The following is a 15,796-nucleotide window of genomic DNA, read 5'->3' as shown; positions in this document are numbered from 1 at the left end:
AGTAACCAATCATAGCGCAGCTCACTTTTTCAGTGTTTCCAACTCTGACTTGGAGCCCTCCGTGGTTCCCTGTTTTTACCCATGAAGTCTGCAAGCCTCCATCTAGCATTCAAGGCTTTGGACACCTGGCCAGTACTGACTTTTTGAGTCTCTGACCTGTCTAACTTATTGGCATCCCCTCTGACTGGAACGCATCTCCTCTCTGCCCCATTGGCACTTCGCCAAAATCCCACTTCTCTAACCCAACTCAAGGGTCACACACTCAGGAATGAAGCATCCTGGGTTTCTGTTACTTCATAGCCATGTTGTAGCCCCCACGTGTCACCTTATATGATCTGCGCTGACACGGGCTGTATTTATTTCATTGAATCACATAATTCAAACCCAGATGAGTGAGCTTGGAGATCACTTAATTGTCATCTTCCATGTGTTCAGTAATCATCCTTGCAGATGTCTGACTCAGTTTACATATTTGTACACACACACACACACACACGTGCACATTCACACACACACATACACACACACACACACACACATCTCCTAAGCTCGAAACTTGCTGGACAGCCTTATCAACAAGTCAGTAAATTTTCACCCAGTGCATATTTGTGCCAAGGGCTGTGCTAAGAGAGCTAGGGAACTCTCGCTGGATGTCCCATAGTTACTCACTCTCTGCTTGCCCCAAATGGAACCCATGATCTTCCCTCAAGCCTGCCCCCTTCCTAATTTCCCTCCTAATTTCAAGGATTTCCCAATCATTCCTGTCACCTCAGGGTTTCACTTAGGAGTCATCCTTCTGTCTCTTTGCTTCCCCAGCCAGGTCTTGTCCTTTCTGCCTGTACATTTGCCATTTCCATCCACTTCTGTCCCTTCCACCAGCTGCCTTCCTGAGGTCGAGTCCTGCTGAAGCTCTGGCCTTTACAATTTTTCATTTGTTGTTTTGGAAATCTTGAACTATTCTTCTCCAGACTGAATCTTGTAAGATATAATTTCATGAGATAAATGGGGACAAAAAATCAACTTCACAAGTATAAAGGGGGTTGGGGGAATATCTGTCTATATATGTATATAGCACTTGTTCTGAAAAAAAAAAAAAAGATGTTTTAGTGGACTGCAAGTTCAATAGGAGTCTCCAGTGCAATATGGTACATTATGTACATTAAAAATAGCACGTGACCTTGGGCTGCACTCAGAGCCAAAGCTTCCAGGGACAGGAAGGGGATAACCCCATCATACTCTCTTCTCAGAAGATAGAGTATCACGGTTGGATACCAGATAGCCAGATAGCCAGGAGAGGAGTGTCTAGAAGATGATGAACACTGTGGTGGAGAGTCCAGCTGAAATTGGGCATGGACAAGAGATGACTCGGCAGGACTTGCTCAGCATTTAGAGTGCAGTCATGCGGCCAAGGGCCAGAATACCTTCTGCCTACCTAGGAGACAGAGCCGGGAGGCAAAGGAATTGCAGAGAAAAAAACTGGATGAAATTAGAGCTGTCCAAGAAGGGGATAGATTGCCTTGACAGGAGGGGCTTCCCTGGCCTTGGATTCTCCAGTGAGCGAGTCTGGTATATAGGTAGGACTGGGAGTCCATAGAAGGCCCCTTCTGCTCTCAAATCCTGTGACTCCCCAGGGACTCCTCCTTGTCATCTGTGAAACGAGAGGGTTGGACTAAAAAAGCTCTTCCCAGCCCTCCATGAAGTAATGACTGGGACAGCTTGCTTCATGTGTCACCATGCTGTCTGCATTTCATCGTGGGACAGTGGTGTCTTTAGCAAAGGGAAGAATCTGGGATGATGAAGTATAAGGCACAGCTCAGGAGGGAGCCATTTGTGGCTGAGCACAGCCAAAGTCTGGGTGCAGGGAATCTTCAGATCACTGCAGGGAGGCTTAAGCTTTTCATACTGGGCTCTTGGGGAGAGTTCCCAGTTAACATCTCAGGGCCCCCAATCTCTGAGACTTCAGCCTGCCATGTGGTGCCAGCCACATTGACAGAGGGAGTGTCTTTATTGGCAGCTCTTTATACCAGTGAAATCACGGTCCCCTCCAGAAGAATATACTAGCCTCTGTGCTGGTGACAGGAGGACAAAGACAAAATCCACACGCCCACCCTTAAGGAGCTGCCAGGGATCCGCCACGGTTGGGCAGTCTCCATCGCCATGTCTTTTCTGTCTTCTCCTAGGTTCTCCCTTTAAAAATACAGTCTGGACAGGGAGTTCTCTGCGGGTGCACGGACGCTGGTCCTTGCTTGGTTTACACAGTAACACACAGATCCTGGCCAAACCAGCTCCTACCCTTCCAAGTCCTTTACTCTGGAGGGTCTGGAGGGCTTCCCCCCACACCCTTGGGCACAACGGCTGTGCTGAGGGGAAGAGAGGGAGGGAGGGAGACCTCTTGGAGGATTGGGGAAGGCCAGCCCCTTCTTCATCAATGGAGGATAATTTTGCGCTTTGAGAGATGTGGACTGACCGAGGAAGAGAAAATCTTGTTGGGCCAGAGCTGCCGGCTCCATAGCTCTCCATAGGCTCCACCAGGGACCGAAGCAGTCGGGGCTGGGATGGGCTCAAGGCCAATGCTGATATGCATCGCTGGGATTGTTGGACTAATTTAGGAGTAAGAAGTGGCCCTCTGAGGCCTGCCCAGCTCTGGGGGTCAGAAGTCACTTTTGGAGTGGCAGCCAGACTCGCCCTCGCATCCCATTGAGACCTGCTGGGGCAGGGCCAGAGCTGTGCAGATCCCTAAGGAGGGAACTCCTCCTTCCAGGAGTCCAGTCAAATTGAATCAGGTGATAGGCCAGGACAAGGGGTGCCCTTATTGCTTCCTCTACCTGGAGGAGAATGAAAGCACCATTCATTCCCTTTAGAAAACAATCCCGAGTAAGTGATATTTGTCTCAGTTGTCTGACCTGGACCTGTGATTCCATGGCTGTAAGTGGGCCCCCAGCTCTGAGGCAGGGGGCGGGGGTGGGGAGGGGGGGGAAGAATACCTTCTCATGTAGTCAGGGCCAGTTCTAGACCTTACAGTGTTGGCAAACCCAACTCTGAAACAATGAAATTCAGTTTTAAAGTTCAGAATGTAATTGTTTTTGATCAAGGATAAAAAAGGAAATGTAAAAAAAATACTAAAAGACATCTAGAAATTCATGAATATATAGAATTTATAAATGGATATAGAGAGATAAACCAGACATGATAGATAGAGAGAGAGATAGAGAGATAGGAGATAGATAAGGAGACAGAAAAACAGAGAGAGAGGAGATAGATAAGCAAACAGAAAAACAGACATAGATAGATTGATAGATAGATGGATGGATGGATGGATAGATGGGTGATAGATAGATAGATAGATAGATAATAGAAAGAAAGATCTGCAGAGAGAGAATTTATATAGAGAAATGAATGGCGGTTTCAGGCTACATGAAATACTTATATTCCCAGACCTGACCAGAATCATTCCATAATGACCTCTTTCTGTTCAACTCAACAAGTGTGGATTAAGCTCCTACTATTTATGTGTCAAGCAAGTCACTTCATCTGATCTGACTCAATTTCCTTATTTGTAAAAATAGGATAATAATAACATAATAATAATAATAAAAATAGGAAATTAATAATTTCTCAATAATCCCACCCAAATGGGATAATTTTAGTAAAATCCTTTGTAAACTTTTTAAAGTTCTGTTATTAGCTATTTAAATCAACAGACATTAATTAGAATCTACTATGTGAAAGGTGAGGGAAAAATATAGCATAATGAATAGAAAGCTGGACAAAAGGACCTGGTTTTAAATCCTGACTATGACATACTCTCTGAATCTCTGGGAAACCCTCTAAAACCATAATTTCTTTTTATTTTATTTTTTTTTTCAATTCATAAGCATTTGCTTTCTTCATCCTACTTCCTCTACTAGGAAAAAAGAAAACCAAAACCCTTATAACAAATCTGCATAATTAAGCAAAACAAATTCTCACATTGTTGCACATCCAAAGCGCGAATCCACAGAGTCATCTGTCTCTGTCCAGAAGGGACAGTGTACTTTATCTTCAAGTGAAGATGAAGTACACTCCCCCAGACTATTGTTTTCTCATTTAAAACTGTTTGTGTTTATAATGCCATTGTATGGTCTATGCTTCTATCTCTACATCATCCTATATAGCTTTTCTTGGCTGCCTCCAAATCTGCCCATTTTGTCCTTTCTTGTGGCATATTAATATTTCATTACTTTCACATACCATGCTTTTATGAGTCACTCTTCCATAGACGAGCATCCACTTAGTCTCTCTTTTGGTTCTACTATGAAAAGCAACTTTATGTATTTACATATATTTATAGACATAGGACTCCCTTTCCTCTTTTCAGTGACTTTAGGGACATAGTTCCAATTCACATCTCCATCAACAAAGCAGTGAAGTCTTTGTTTTCCCCAAACCCCTCCAAATTTATCATTTTCCTTTTTTCTCATTGCTGTCGATAATGATCTATAGTGAAAACTTACCATTTACTTTAATTTTTATTTAATTTAACTTAATTTTTAACTTTCTAAATAGTAATGATTTGGAGCATTTTTTTCATATGGCTGCGGATAGCTTAGATTTCTTCTTTTGACAACTGCCTGGCCTCATCCTTTTGCCATCCATCAAATGGATGATAGTTCTAATTCTTATACATTTGAATCAATTCTTTTCCAATTAACTGCTTCCCTTCTAATTTTAGCTATGTTGCTTTTGTTTATTCAAAAAATTTTCAACTTTATGCACTTAAAATCATCCATTTTCTTTCCTGTAATCATTTCTCCTCTTTATTTAGTCTTAAGTTCTTCCTCTTACTATAGATCCAGAAGGAAATTTATTCTATCTTATTTAACTTATTTAGGATATGATCTTTCAATGTCTATCACATACATTTGGAGCCAATCCTGACATATGGTATAAAATGTTTATCAAAATGTAATTTCTGCAGATTGCTTTCCAATTTTCCCAGCAGTTTTTGTTGAATAGTGAGTTTTTACTCCCAGTAACTTGGGTCTTTGAGATTATTGAACACTAGGTTTCTAGGTGTGTTCGTTTCAGTGTATTGTATATCTGATGTACTCAACTTATCAATCTCTATTTTTTAACAAATTCTAAATCATCAATTTGGAACTATACTCAAAAAGCCATCAAATTCTGCATACCCTTTGACCCAGCAGTGTTACTACTGGGCTTATATCCCAAAGAGATCTTAAAGAAGGGAAAGGGACCTGTAGGTGCAAGAATGTTTGTGGCAGCCCTCTTTGTAGTGACCAGAAACTGGAAACTAATTGGCTGCCCATCAGTTGGAGAATGGCTGAATAAACTGTGGTATATGAATATTATGGAATATTATTGTTCTGTAAGAAATGACCAGCAGGATGATTTCAGAAAGGCCTGGAGAGACTTACATGAACTGATGCTGAGTGAAAGGAGCAGGACCAGGCGATCATTATATACTTCAACAACAATACTATGTGATGATCAATTCTGATGGACCTGGTCATCTTCAGCAATGAGATAAACCAAATCAGTTCCAATAGAGCAGTAATGAACTGAACCAGCTACACCCAGAGAGAGAACTATGGGAGATGACTATGAACCACTGCATAGAATTCCCAATCCCTCTATTTTTGTCCTCCTGCAATTTTGATTTCCTTCACAGGCTAATTGTACACTATTTCAAAGTCCAATTCTTTTTGTACAGCAAAATAACTGTATGGACATGTATACATATAGGGTATTTAACTTATACCTTAACATGTTTAACATGTATTGGTCAACTTGCCAACTGGGGGAGGGGAAAAGTTGGAACAAAAGGATTTGCAACTGTCAATGCTGAAAAATTACCTATGCATATATTTTGTAAATAAGAAGCTATAATAATATATATATATATATAATAAAAAAGATATTATAAATGAAAAAAGTCTCAAAAAAATTCCAAATCATTTAGACAATAAATGCTTTGTACATAGTTTAATATCTGATACCATCAGGCCTCCTTCTATCCCAGGCTTTTTTTCCATTATTTCTTTGACATTCTTGACCATATGCTCTTCCTGATTAATTTTATTATCTTTTTTTTAATTCTTTAGTAGTTTTAACCCTTTAATAGTTGATTGATGTGGAATTGAATTAAGTTAGGTGGTATTATCCTGTTTACAATGTTGGTTCAATCCATCCATGAGCAATTAATATTTCTGCAATTATTTAAACCTCTCTTACCTCAGAGTATTTTGTGATAATGTTCATATAATGCTGTGTATCTTTTGTAAGTAAGCTCCCAAATATTTTATACCTTTTGTAGTTATTTTAAGTGGAACTTTTCTTTCTATCTCTTCCTTTGGGGTTTTGATGGTGATAGGTAGAAATATACAGAAATTCCCGATATATAGTAAGCACTCAATGAAGGCTTGTTGAGTGATTGAACAATAACATTCTCTCTCAAGGTACTTTTGCATTGGCTACCCCTGTGCCTGGAATGTGCTCCCTTCTCATTTAGAATCCCTGGCTTCTTTTAAAACTCACCTCAAATGCTTCCTCCTACATGAGACCTTCCCTGATTCCCCCATCACTACTATTACTTTTCATTTCTTTTGTATATATTCTCTATGTGCTTAGAGCAACACTTAGTGTGTGCTTGCTGACTTGAGTATTGACTGACTTACCTAAGCACATGCTGGTATCCCCATCGCATAGCACAGTGCCTGGGATGTAGTAAATGCTTAATAAATGCTTGCTGATTTATTGATTCCAAAGGCTCCCTGACATATAACTGAGTGTTTGAAAGGAGGGGATATTTAATAAATGTCTGCTGGTCGTTCACACTGGAAGTTCGGCTGGGAAGTTCTTGAGAGTCCGTTGTTCTGGCTAGTGTGACTAAGACCTCCTGTCGCTGCCCCCTCTTCACAGATCTGCACCCCAGACTTGGTCGTGTTCCTGGCTTGCACTAGCCAGCGGCTCAAGGAGAGGCTGCTGAAGAGGGCGGAGCAGCAGGGCCGGCCAGATGACAACATGAAAGCCACACAGAGGAGACTCACCAACTTCAAGCAGAACGCCTCGCCCTTGATCAAGTACTTCCAGGAGAAGGGGCTCATCATGACGGTAAGGGCTCCACACTCAGTACTCGTGCGCCAAAAAATCGTGTCCGGGTCAGCCAGTTTGCTCTGGCTTTGGAATCCCCTTTGTTTGTTGTCTGATCTAGTCTGTCCAATGGCCAAGGTCAAAGCTAATTTGTCCGTCCTGACTGGTCTACAAGGCACTGATGAGGAAAGATGCTTCTATATTAAATGAACCAGTTAACAAGTGCCTACGGTGTGACAGGCACTGCACAAGTGCCTACTGTGCAACAGTGTTTGGGGAAAACTTATTGACCTAGAAGGAGAGGATCCTGTGGTTCAAAGCCATTTTCTGGTGGCTGTTGTTGTCATTCGGTTGTTGTCTAGCCATGGCCGACTGTGACCCGATGGGAGGTTTTCTTGGCAGAGATATTGGAGTGGCTAGCTGCTGCCTTCTCCAGCTCTTTTACAAATGAGGAAACTGTGGCAAAAGGGTGTCACACAGCTAGTCAGTGTCTGAGGTAGATCTGAACTCAGGTTTTCTTGCCTCCAGGCCTATCACTCCATCTCTGGGGTACAAAAACCCAAGATTCTCCACTCTAGCTATGGAAAGGAGGTGCTTATGAAAGAGGAACAGAAAACTTTAGAGGAAAATAGAGGGTTTTGCTGACTCTGAGTTACTTCCCAGGGGTCAGTGACTTGTAGGATTAATGCAATGGGCAGGACCTAAGTCCCCTTGGAGAAGGATTGAGCATCACACTCAAAGATTGGGCTCTCCCTGTGCCCTGCAGTAAGAAGGTTCTGGTTAAATTTGTTATTAATTAACAAGTATTTATTTTCTCTCCTTGCTCCCTCCCCTGATCCAATCGACAAAGAAATAGATTAATGAAAGAAAATGTCTGTAACAAAGACACGTCAGCAAGAAGAGCAAATTCCCACGTTGACCGTGGCCGAAAATGTGTCTCTTCTGCATCTTGGACCCAGCCCCTTGTGGGCTTGTGGTTAAATCAGAATGTCTCCTTTATGGCTCCTCTTTTTCAGAGGAGCGCATGTGTGCAAGGGGAGGGCTGTGGCTGCATCTTCAGTGAGGGCCCCGGACCACGTTCCGCACAGGGAGAGTTTATGAGATGCACAGGGAGGGAGAGGCAGAGAACAGAGCCCTGGAGGCCACGGCCTTCCCCGGCTTGTGCCAGCTCCAGGATCTTCCTGGGCCATGAGTCAGACCTGCCCAGGTCCAGAACTGTGCCCGGCTGTGGGGTCTGTCACTGGGAGTTCCTCCTATCCCACCCAAGTCACAGGGAGTCCCACCCACATTGAGAGGCGGCCTGGCTTGACAGGCAGCTTGAGGACCGGTTTCAGCTTCAAGTCCATACCGGGGAATTAGGCCCAGAAGTGGTACGATGGATATGGCATGAGAAGTTAAGAGGACCTGTGTTCAGATCCTACCTCTGATAATTACTAGCTGTGTCACCCTGAACCAGTCTTTTTCTCTCTGCCTCAGTTTTCATATCTGTAAAATCTTCCAGTGCTAAATCTTTGGTTTCTATACAATAAGAACTCCCTGCACTAAAGAAATCATAAATCATAAATCTAAGCATAAAAATTATTTTATACTAAGGAATATGTATATATATATATATATCCCTTGGAAGTCTGCAAGGTCCTGTATGCATAATCTCCTCTGGTAACTAGCATGAAGTATTCGCAGGGCTGCCTTGTGGGAAAATGGTTAGATTTGTTCTGTTTGATCCTAGAGCAGCGACTTTTAATCTTTCTTGTGTCATGGACCCCTTTGGAAATCAGGAGAACCCAGAAAATCTGGACTCAGAATCGTCTTTTTTTTTTCTTGCTGAGGTGATTGGATTTAAGTGATTTACCCAGGGTCACACAGCTAAGAAGTGTTAAATGTCTGACCAGGCCACCTAGCCACCCCTCAGAATCATCTTTTTGAATAACTGAAGGAAATGCTAAATTTCAGGAAGAGGTTGGTGAAAAAAAAGGTGTAATTTCTACCCGAGGCGTCTAAATTTATCTACAAACCTTTTGGGGTTCAGGATCTCAGACAGAATCCCTGTCCTGGGAGGAATAAGGAGCAAAAGGAGGCTCTAGATCAAGAAAACCTTCCCTCCAATGAGAGCTTCTCAAAAGAGGAAGGGGCTTCTGGGGAGGTGGGGGAAATCCACTCAGACCTTTTCCCCTCTGGGTACCCACCCTAGACTGTGCTGAGAGAGAGTATGGTTTCAGAAGCCTTAACAACTGGTCTTAGCACTTAGTGACCAAGATGGAGCTGTTCCACCCCTTCGTACCTTACTCAGCCCTACCTTCCTCTCAGCCTAGCAGAAGCTTGCTAATATCCCGAGGTCTGCTCTTTCCTCCTTCCCCAATCTTCCAAGGTCCTTCCATCCCCAACTGAATTGTCCTGGACAGCACAAGTGCTAGTTATGGCTCCGGGGGCCGCCTGAATGAACGACTGCTTGTTGTTTTTGTTGTAGAAAAGGTCTTTGCTCAGATTGGTTTTCTGGGTTACAATAGTTTCGATCTGCAATATGAAAAGCCTGAGCTAGAACCTAGATGGAACACAGGTTGCCCTCCCAACCATGGTAGCAGGGGCGTGTGGGGAGACGGACTCCATGGGAACAATCTGGGTCTGAGGAAATACCACCAACCTGGTGGAGGGTTAGACCTCAGTTGCAGTCCCGGTTCGGCCTTAACTAGCTGGACAATTTTGAGGAAATCCTTTCCCCTCCTTAAGGCATCCTTCACCTCAACCAATCAAGCACATCGACTGACACATTTTTAACTAAGGCAAAAAGGAGATGGCCTCTGCTCTCAAGGGGCTTAATTCTATCAAGGGAGATGTGTGCAGAGAGTGGCATAAATATGAGACGAAACAAAGAAAATACAATTCCTACCAAATGAAGACAATAGACTAGGTAATTTTCAGTCTTTCCCAGCTTAAAAATCCATAGAATCATAGATTAATTGGAAAATTGCACAGACTTTGGGAGTCATCAAATCTAACTCCCCCATTTTGCCAAAATGAGAAACTGAGGCCTAGAGAGATTAAAGGGCTTGCCCAGGGCCACAAACTAGTAATTATCTGGCACATTTGAACCCAGGTCTTCCTATCGCTTTACCCAGTGCTCTACCTCCAGCCTATGCTGTCACTAATTCTATATGAAGATATTTTTTCCCATGTTTCTCTAATTTGCTTTTGATGTGACAGCCTTTAACATTTGGGTCATGTATCCATTGGGGGTTCATCTTGATGTCAGGTATGAGGTGTTGATCTAAATCTGATTTCCTTCATCCTACTGTCCCATTTTCCCAGCAGTTTTTGTAAGATGGTGAATCCTTACCCCAGAAGCTGGGCTCTTTGTGCCTATTGACCCCCCCCATGCCAAAGTTGTAGATTCCTTTAATTCTGTATGCTGTGTCCCTAATCCCTAGCCACTGACTGAGCTGTGCTTTGTAACTGGCATGAAATGGCATTGAGAATCACTGCTTTGTAGTCAAGTTTAAGCTCCAGTGCCGCTCCCTCTCTTCCTTCATCCTCACTTCTTTACGGTATTGCCATGAGATTCTTTGTATCAATTTCATTATTATTTTTTCTAGTTCTATAATTTTTCGATAGTTGGCTCAGTATGATATATAAGCAAATTAATTTAGAGACGATTTTTAGGATACTGACTCAGCCAGAGTAACTACAATTTTACCAATTATTTAGCTGTGTTTATTTCTATGAAGACTTCTTTATAATTTAATAGACTACATGTGTCCCGATAAGCAGATGCCCAGGTATCTTATATTTTTTGTAATTATTTTAAATAGGATTTCTCTTTCTCTTCCTGCTGGGTTTTATTGATTTTACATAAAAATGCTGGTGATTTCTGAGTCAGAAGGAAGCGAGCAAAGCCAGAAGATAATTTATATTATAACCCTAATATTATAAAAATGAATAATTTCCGAGACATAAACTGAATAGGAACAAAATAACAGAGCCGAGAGAACAACTTATACAATGCCGGCCACCCTGTAGAGCTAACTTTGGAAGACAGAAGAATGGTCACGCCAATGGCCATGCCCGATTCCTTCCTCTCCTCTGAGACTCCCTGGTTTTTCTTCTCTAAAATGAGCCGTCTGTATTGGACGATGTCTGCTCAGTATCTTTTCCCTCTGTATCTGTGACCCCAAATCTTATGTGACCCACCCCGATGGTGGCTCCTTCCACAGTGTCATCCGATAAATACATCTGAAAGGATAGATGAATACAGACATCAAGGAGAGAAGAGTTTCTCTGAAGTGTCCCCAGTCTCAGAGAGAAGCCTTTCTTGATCCCCCCGGTCCACAGAAAGCCTTCCCTGCTCTCAGTTCCAGGGCCTGGCACACAGCTTGTTTCTACACAGTTGCTTGCACGTCGTCTCCCCCATTGGAACTGAGAGCTCCCCAAGACCGGGAACTGATCCCCAGCTCAGTGCCCAGAGCACAGTAGGTGCTTAATAAATGCACCCTATCTGTGGAGGTGATGTGGCAGATTGGAGTTCATAGATGTTCACAGAATAACAATGAAGAAGCGAGAAAATCATGGGGGGAGGGGTCCTTTTCTATAAAAGTCTGCAGACAGAGATGCGCCTGTCCCAGCAGCCTGCGCTTAATGGCTGGTCCCAGGCTCCCAGGTACCCCCCAGGCTGCGGCTCCGAGCTCTCCTCCCACCTCGAACAGGTTACAGAAACGGCTGCAAGTGGGCCGAGCTTGTTCGCTGAGGTTTGGCTGGAAGTGGAAAGCTTCTTCCCTGATGGAACAAATCCTCCCTCCGGGAGAGCCTAAGCCGGCCCCGGGCTTGGGGAGAAACCTGGAGCTGGGGCAGCGGATGCTGCAGAGGGCTCCCCAGGCGGTACCGGGCTAAGCTTCAGGAGAGCCGGAGCCCGGAAGGGTCTCAGCCGGATCCTGGAGGCCAAGGAAAGTGCGGCTTCACTGGGGCTCCTCTGGGGCGTTTGGCAGGTCTGCGGCTCAGGGCCCCGGCCCTTTGGGGTCTCTCGGGTTTGGATTCTCTCGGGTTCGGATCTCCTCATTTGGCCCAGGCCCCGGGCGAGCCTTCTTACATCTGTGAGATCGGGAGGTGGGAGGGGCCCCTCTGGAGCTAGGAGGTTGTGACACTTAGGAGCCCCAAAGGGGCTTCCGTTTTAATGTAAGACCCAGGCCAGAATCAGCTGTGGCTGCGGGGGAGAAACCTCAAGTCTGGCCAAGAAAATGTCCGCATGTACATGACTTTGGGGAGTTTTCAGTTGTCTCTTTTTAACCTTTTTATTGACTTCTTTTGTGTTTACTTTGAAAACTTTCCTCTGGAGTTAAATTCCCAATTTGGTTAAGCTTTTTGGTCTGCCTAGACAGTGGTCCTCAAACTTTTGTTCTCAATATCTTTATCCTATTAAAAATGATTGAGGATCTGTCCAAAGTTTTGTTTCTGTGGGTTATAGTTATAGATATTGATCACATTAAAAATAAAAACCAATTATGAATTTGTAGACTCTCTGAAAGGATTTCAGAGATTCCCAGGATGCTCTGGACCAGACTTTGAGAACTACTGGCCTAGGAACTACTCACATTTAATGGATGCAGGGGTCCTCAAACTATGGCCCGCGGGCCAGATTCGGCAGCTGGGGACATTTATCCCCCTCACCCAGGGCTAGGAAGTTTCTTTATTTAAAGGCCCACAAAACAAAGTCTTTGTTTTTACTCTAGTCCGGCCCTCCAACAGTCTGAGGGACAGTGAACTGGCCCCCTATTTAAACCTGCCCCTGCTAAGATGAAGTTAGATCAGGTGACTTTCCAGGTGCCTTTTAGAGCTGAGCCCACCGTTCCAGAATCCTCATGGGGGCACATCCAGCCTGTCCATGCCCACCCACCTTAATGCCTTTTGTCAGTCCCTATAAATCCTCTCCAGGGGCTTCTTCCAACCAAAGCCCCAGAGCCTCTCTGCCTCTCCACGTTTTCATGGATGTCAATGGTGCAGATGATCCTGGAAATTTTTTCTCCTGCTATTAGTAACCTGTGTTCACACTCCCCCCCAACAAGCACTTTCTATGTGCCCTTTAGTAAATGACAGGGATACTTAGCACACTGCCTGGCATATAGTAGGCACTTAATAAATGCTTATTAGCTGGCTATTGATTAAAGAAGGTAGCATTTGAAATGATTACATGCTTAGCAAAAAAGAAAAAAGAAAGAAAAAACAAATAAGGTTCGTCATCTCTCAGTCCCTGAGCAATGTGAACTCCTGGTGTAGACTACATCTCATTAGGACCTTGGCAGGTTCCCCTTTATAATCCACATTAATGACTAAGTCTAAGCTTTTCAAGGATAAGCAGTCTGTACTCCAGGAGGCAGTGACCTGGTCTTGCATCATCATGCCAAGTCCTTCCAGCCCTGTAGCACATCTGCTGCCTCAGCCAGTTGTGGGCCAACCACGGGCTGGGTTCGTGGGCACATCACCATGGAGGGGCTCTGGGTTGGAGGGCATCTCCCAGAGCCAGTCCAGCCTATCGCTCGGAAAAGCATTTTCTGCTTTTTCCAAGTCGTGTGTTCTGAGAGGATGATGATGATTCAGTAAATAAAAACTTAAAAAAAAAAAAGCCTTCCCCCAGATCACATCGGGCCCCATTGCATGTGACCCCAGAGAACAGGACTGGGAGGAAGTGCCAGAGAGGCTCGTTTCGGCTGGATGAAGGAAAATTGTCTCAACAATCAGAGCAATTCAGAAATAAATGGGGCTTCCTCAGGAGGTTCTACGTGTCCCCCGCCATGGAGACCCACAGGAAAGGTCCCCTACCCTCAGGAAGCTTAGGTTCTCATGGGTGATGTAAGAGAGGTGCAAGGGCAGTACCCGAGCCCTTCCAGGCCTCTGAGTCATGTCACTAGACACCATTTTCCCTGAAGAGCAGCTTATTTCAGCCGCCTTTACCAACAGAAGCCGTTACCAGGGTGATGAGGCAGAGCCAGCCCAGGATGCACCGGAGCAAGAAGCCCTCCCTCCAGGAGGCTGGCGACAGGGGCCAGGGGCAGGAAGGACAATGAGAACATCAAATGCGGACGTTTCCAGGTGGCTAAGGGGTGCTGGGCCCAGAAGGCCCCATCTACTACCTCCTATTCTGATCCCACCTGCCCTGCGCGCGCTCCCGCCACATGAGTAGCAGAGCAGGAACGTTGCCCGCAGGGCCTATAGTACTCCATCACTTGGCCCAGTTTGGGAAGGTTTCTTTTTTTAGTTTTATTTACATCATCCTCTCTGAGGACATGATAACAGTGATGTTCTGGGGCTTCCCCATGTGTCTGTCACTAGTAAACCCTGGGAATGTGAAGAAAGGCAGGACCACAGTGTCTGCCCTGGGAGAGCCTGCCCTCTCACGAGGGGGCCACCTGCGCTCAGCTGGCCCGTCTCAGAGGGGACACCAGCAGCTGGGAAAGGCCCGGCTGCCCAAGGGATGTGCACATGGCAGGAGAATCAGAGGAAGGGGAAGGAAGCCTCCAGGAGGAAAAAAGTAGCAGCTGGCTCAGGAGCTGCCCAGAAGTCAGGGAGCACAAGGACAGGAAGTCATTAGCTCTGACAATTAGTAAGTCCCTGACCATAGTGGAGAGAGCAGGGTCAGTCCAATGATTAGACCAGAGACCAGAAGAGTGTTTGATTACCGGGGCAGAGAACTCCAGCTGAGGACAGTGAACTTTCCAATGACATCTTGACTCTATTCCTTTCAGAATGGCAGAGGGACATCCTCCACCACCCTCTTCTCCTTGGTTCTCTCTTTAAGTTTTTCTGTTCCTCTTCCCTCCCAGTTCTCCTACCTGTCTGTAATTGAGGCACAATCGGAGCAATTGGTCAACATAGAGAAATGGGTCTGGACCCAGTGGCCATCTGTGGACCCCACCTGTGTCCTCCCCTAGGGATGCCCAAGACTGGCTGGCACCCTCCTTGGATGCCGTGTCGACCTGTTCGCCCAGATCAAGCTTGCAGTCTGAATGGATGTCTAGTCCTTATTCCCAATGCACTGGAGCCGTGCTTCCCCCATCTTGTACTCATGGAGTGGGGTTTTTTGAGTTCATCATTATTAAGTGAATTTGATGGATTTCTGTGATAAACACCCAAGAGCCCACTGGCCCGCAGCTGTTGTGAAAGGCAGAAAGTTAAGGCACCATCAGGAAGTCCACTGTTGTTCAGGTTCACACTGTCTTACCCATTGTATCAAAGACTCTTCAAAGCACTAGGCTGATGGGAAGAGACAGAGATCATGTCCTCCTGCAGCCATAAGTGGGCCGACTAGTTTTGGAATGAGGTACACAGGATTTAGAGGTGTTGTCCCCCCAAGCAAGAGCAGCTTCCCAAGCCTCCCAGTCCAGGGAGAGTCTTGCCAGGGGGAATTGTGATTGTTGGAGCTTTCAAGTGGAATCTTAGAGCTGTTTTCTCTTTATTAAGAGCAAATTGATTTTTCCCTCTCAGAAATTAGATAAATTTCTCGACCTCTGAGTCCCTTGCTGTTGTCTCCCCGGTGTCTTTAGGATGTTCTAGTATGTTGACATCAATATTACTTAAAGTCCCACTCCACTTTGGAGGTGAGAACATAAGGGAATAGAAATAAGAGAATAAGAAAATAAGAATCTTCTCTCCATGTGAGCGACACAGCACATCACACACGACTTCTGAAAAGAACCGGAGCTGAGCATTTTTAAATGTTTGC

The 15,796-nt window shown here is 44.8% G+C and overlaps 1 protein-coding gene across 3 annotated transcripts in view; it reads left to right on the top strand.

The window, feature by feature from the left end:
* Positions 1-15,796, top strand: part of AK5 (adenylate kinase 5) — a 179,300-nt gene that overhangs the window by 66,172 nt on the left and 97,332 nt on the right. For all 3 annotated transcript variants that reach the window (XM_031968858.1, XM_031968857.1, XM_031968856.1), the window contains exon 6: positions 6,922-7,113. In XM_031968858.1, the coding sequence (XP_031824718.1) occupies positions 6,922-7,113 (192 nt within the window). The remainder of the gene's footprint in view (positions 1-6,921; positions 7,114-15,796) is intronic.

Source organism: Sarcophilus harrisii, chromosome 4 (assembly GCF_902635505.1).
Source record: "Sarcophilus harrisii chromosome 4, mSarHar1.11, whole genome shotgun sequence".
In the NCBI taxonomy this organism is placed as follows: Eukaryota; Metazoa; Chordata; class Mammalia; order Dasyuromorphia; family Dasyuridae; genus Sarcophilus; species Sarcophilus harrisii.
Note: the sequence above shows the minus strand (reverse complement) of the source record. Positions and strands in the feature narration are given on the sequence as shown.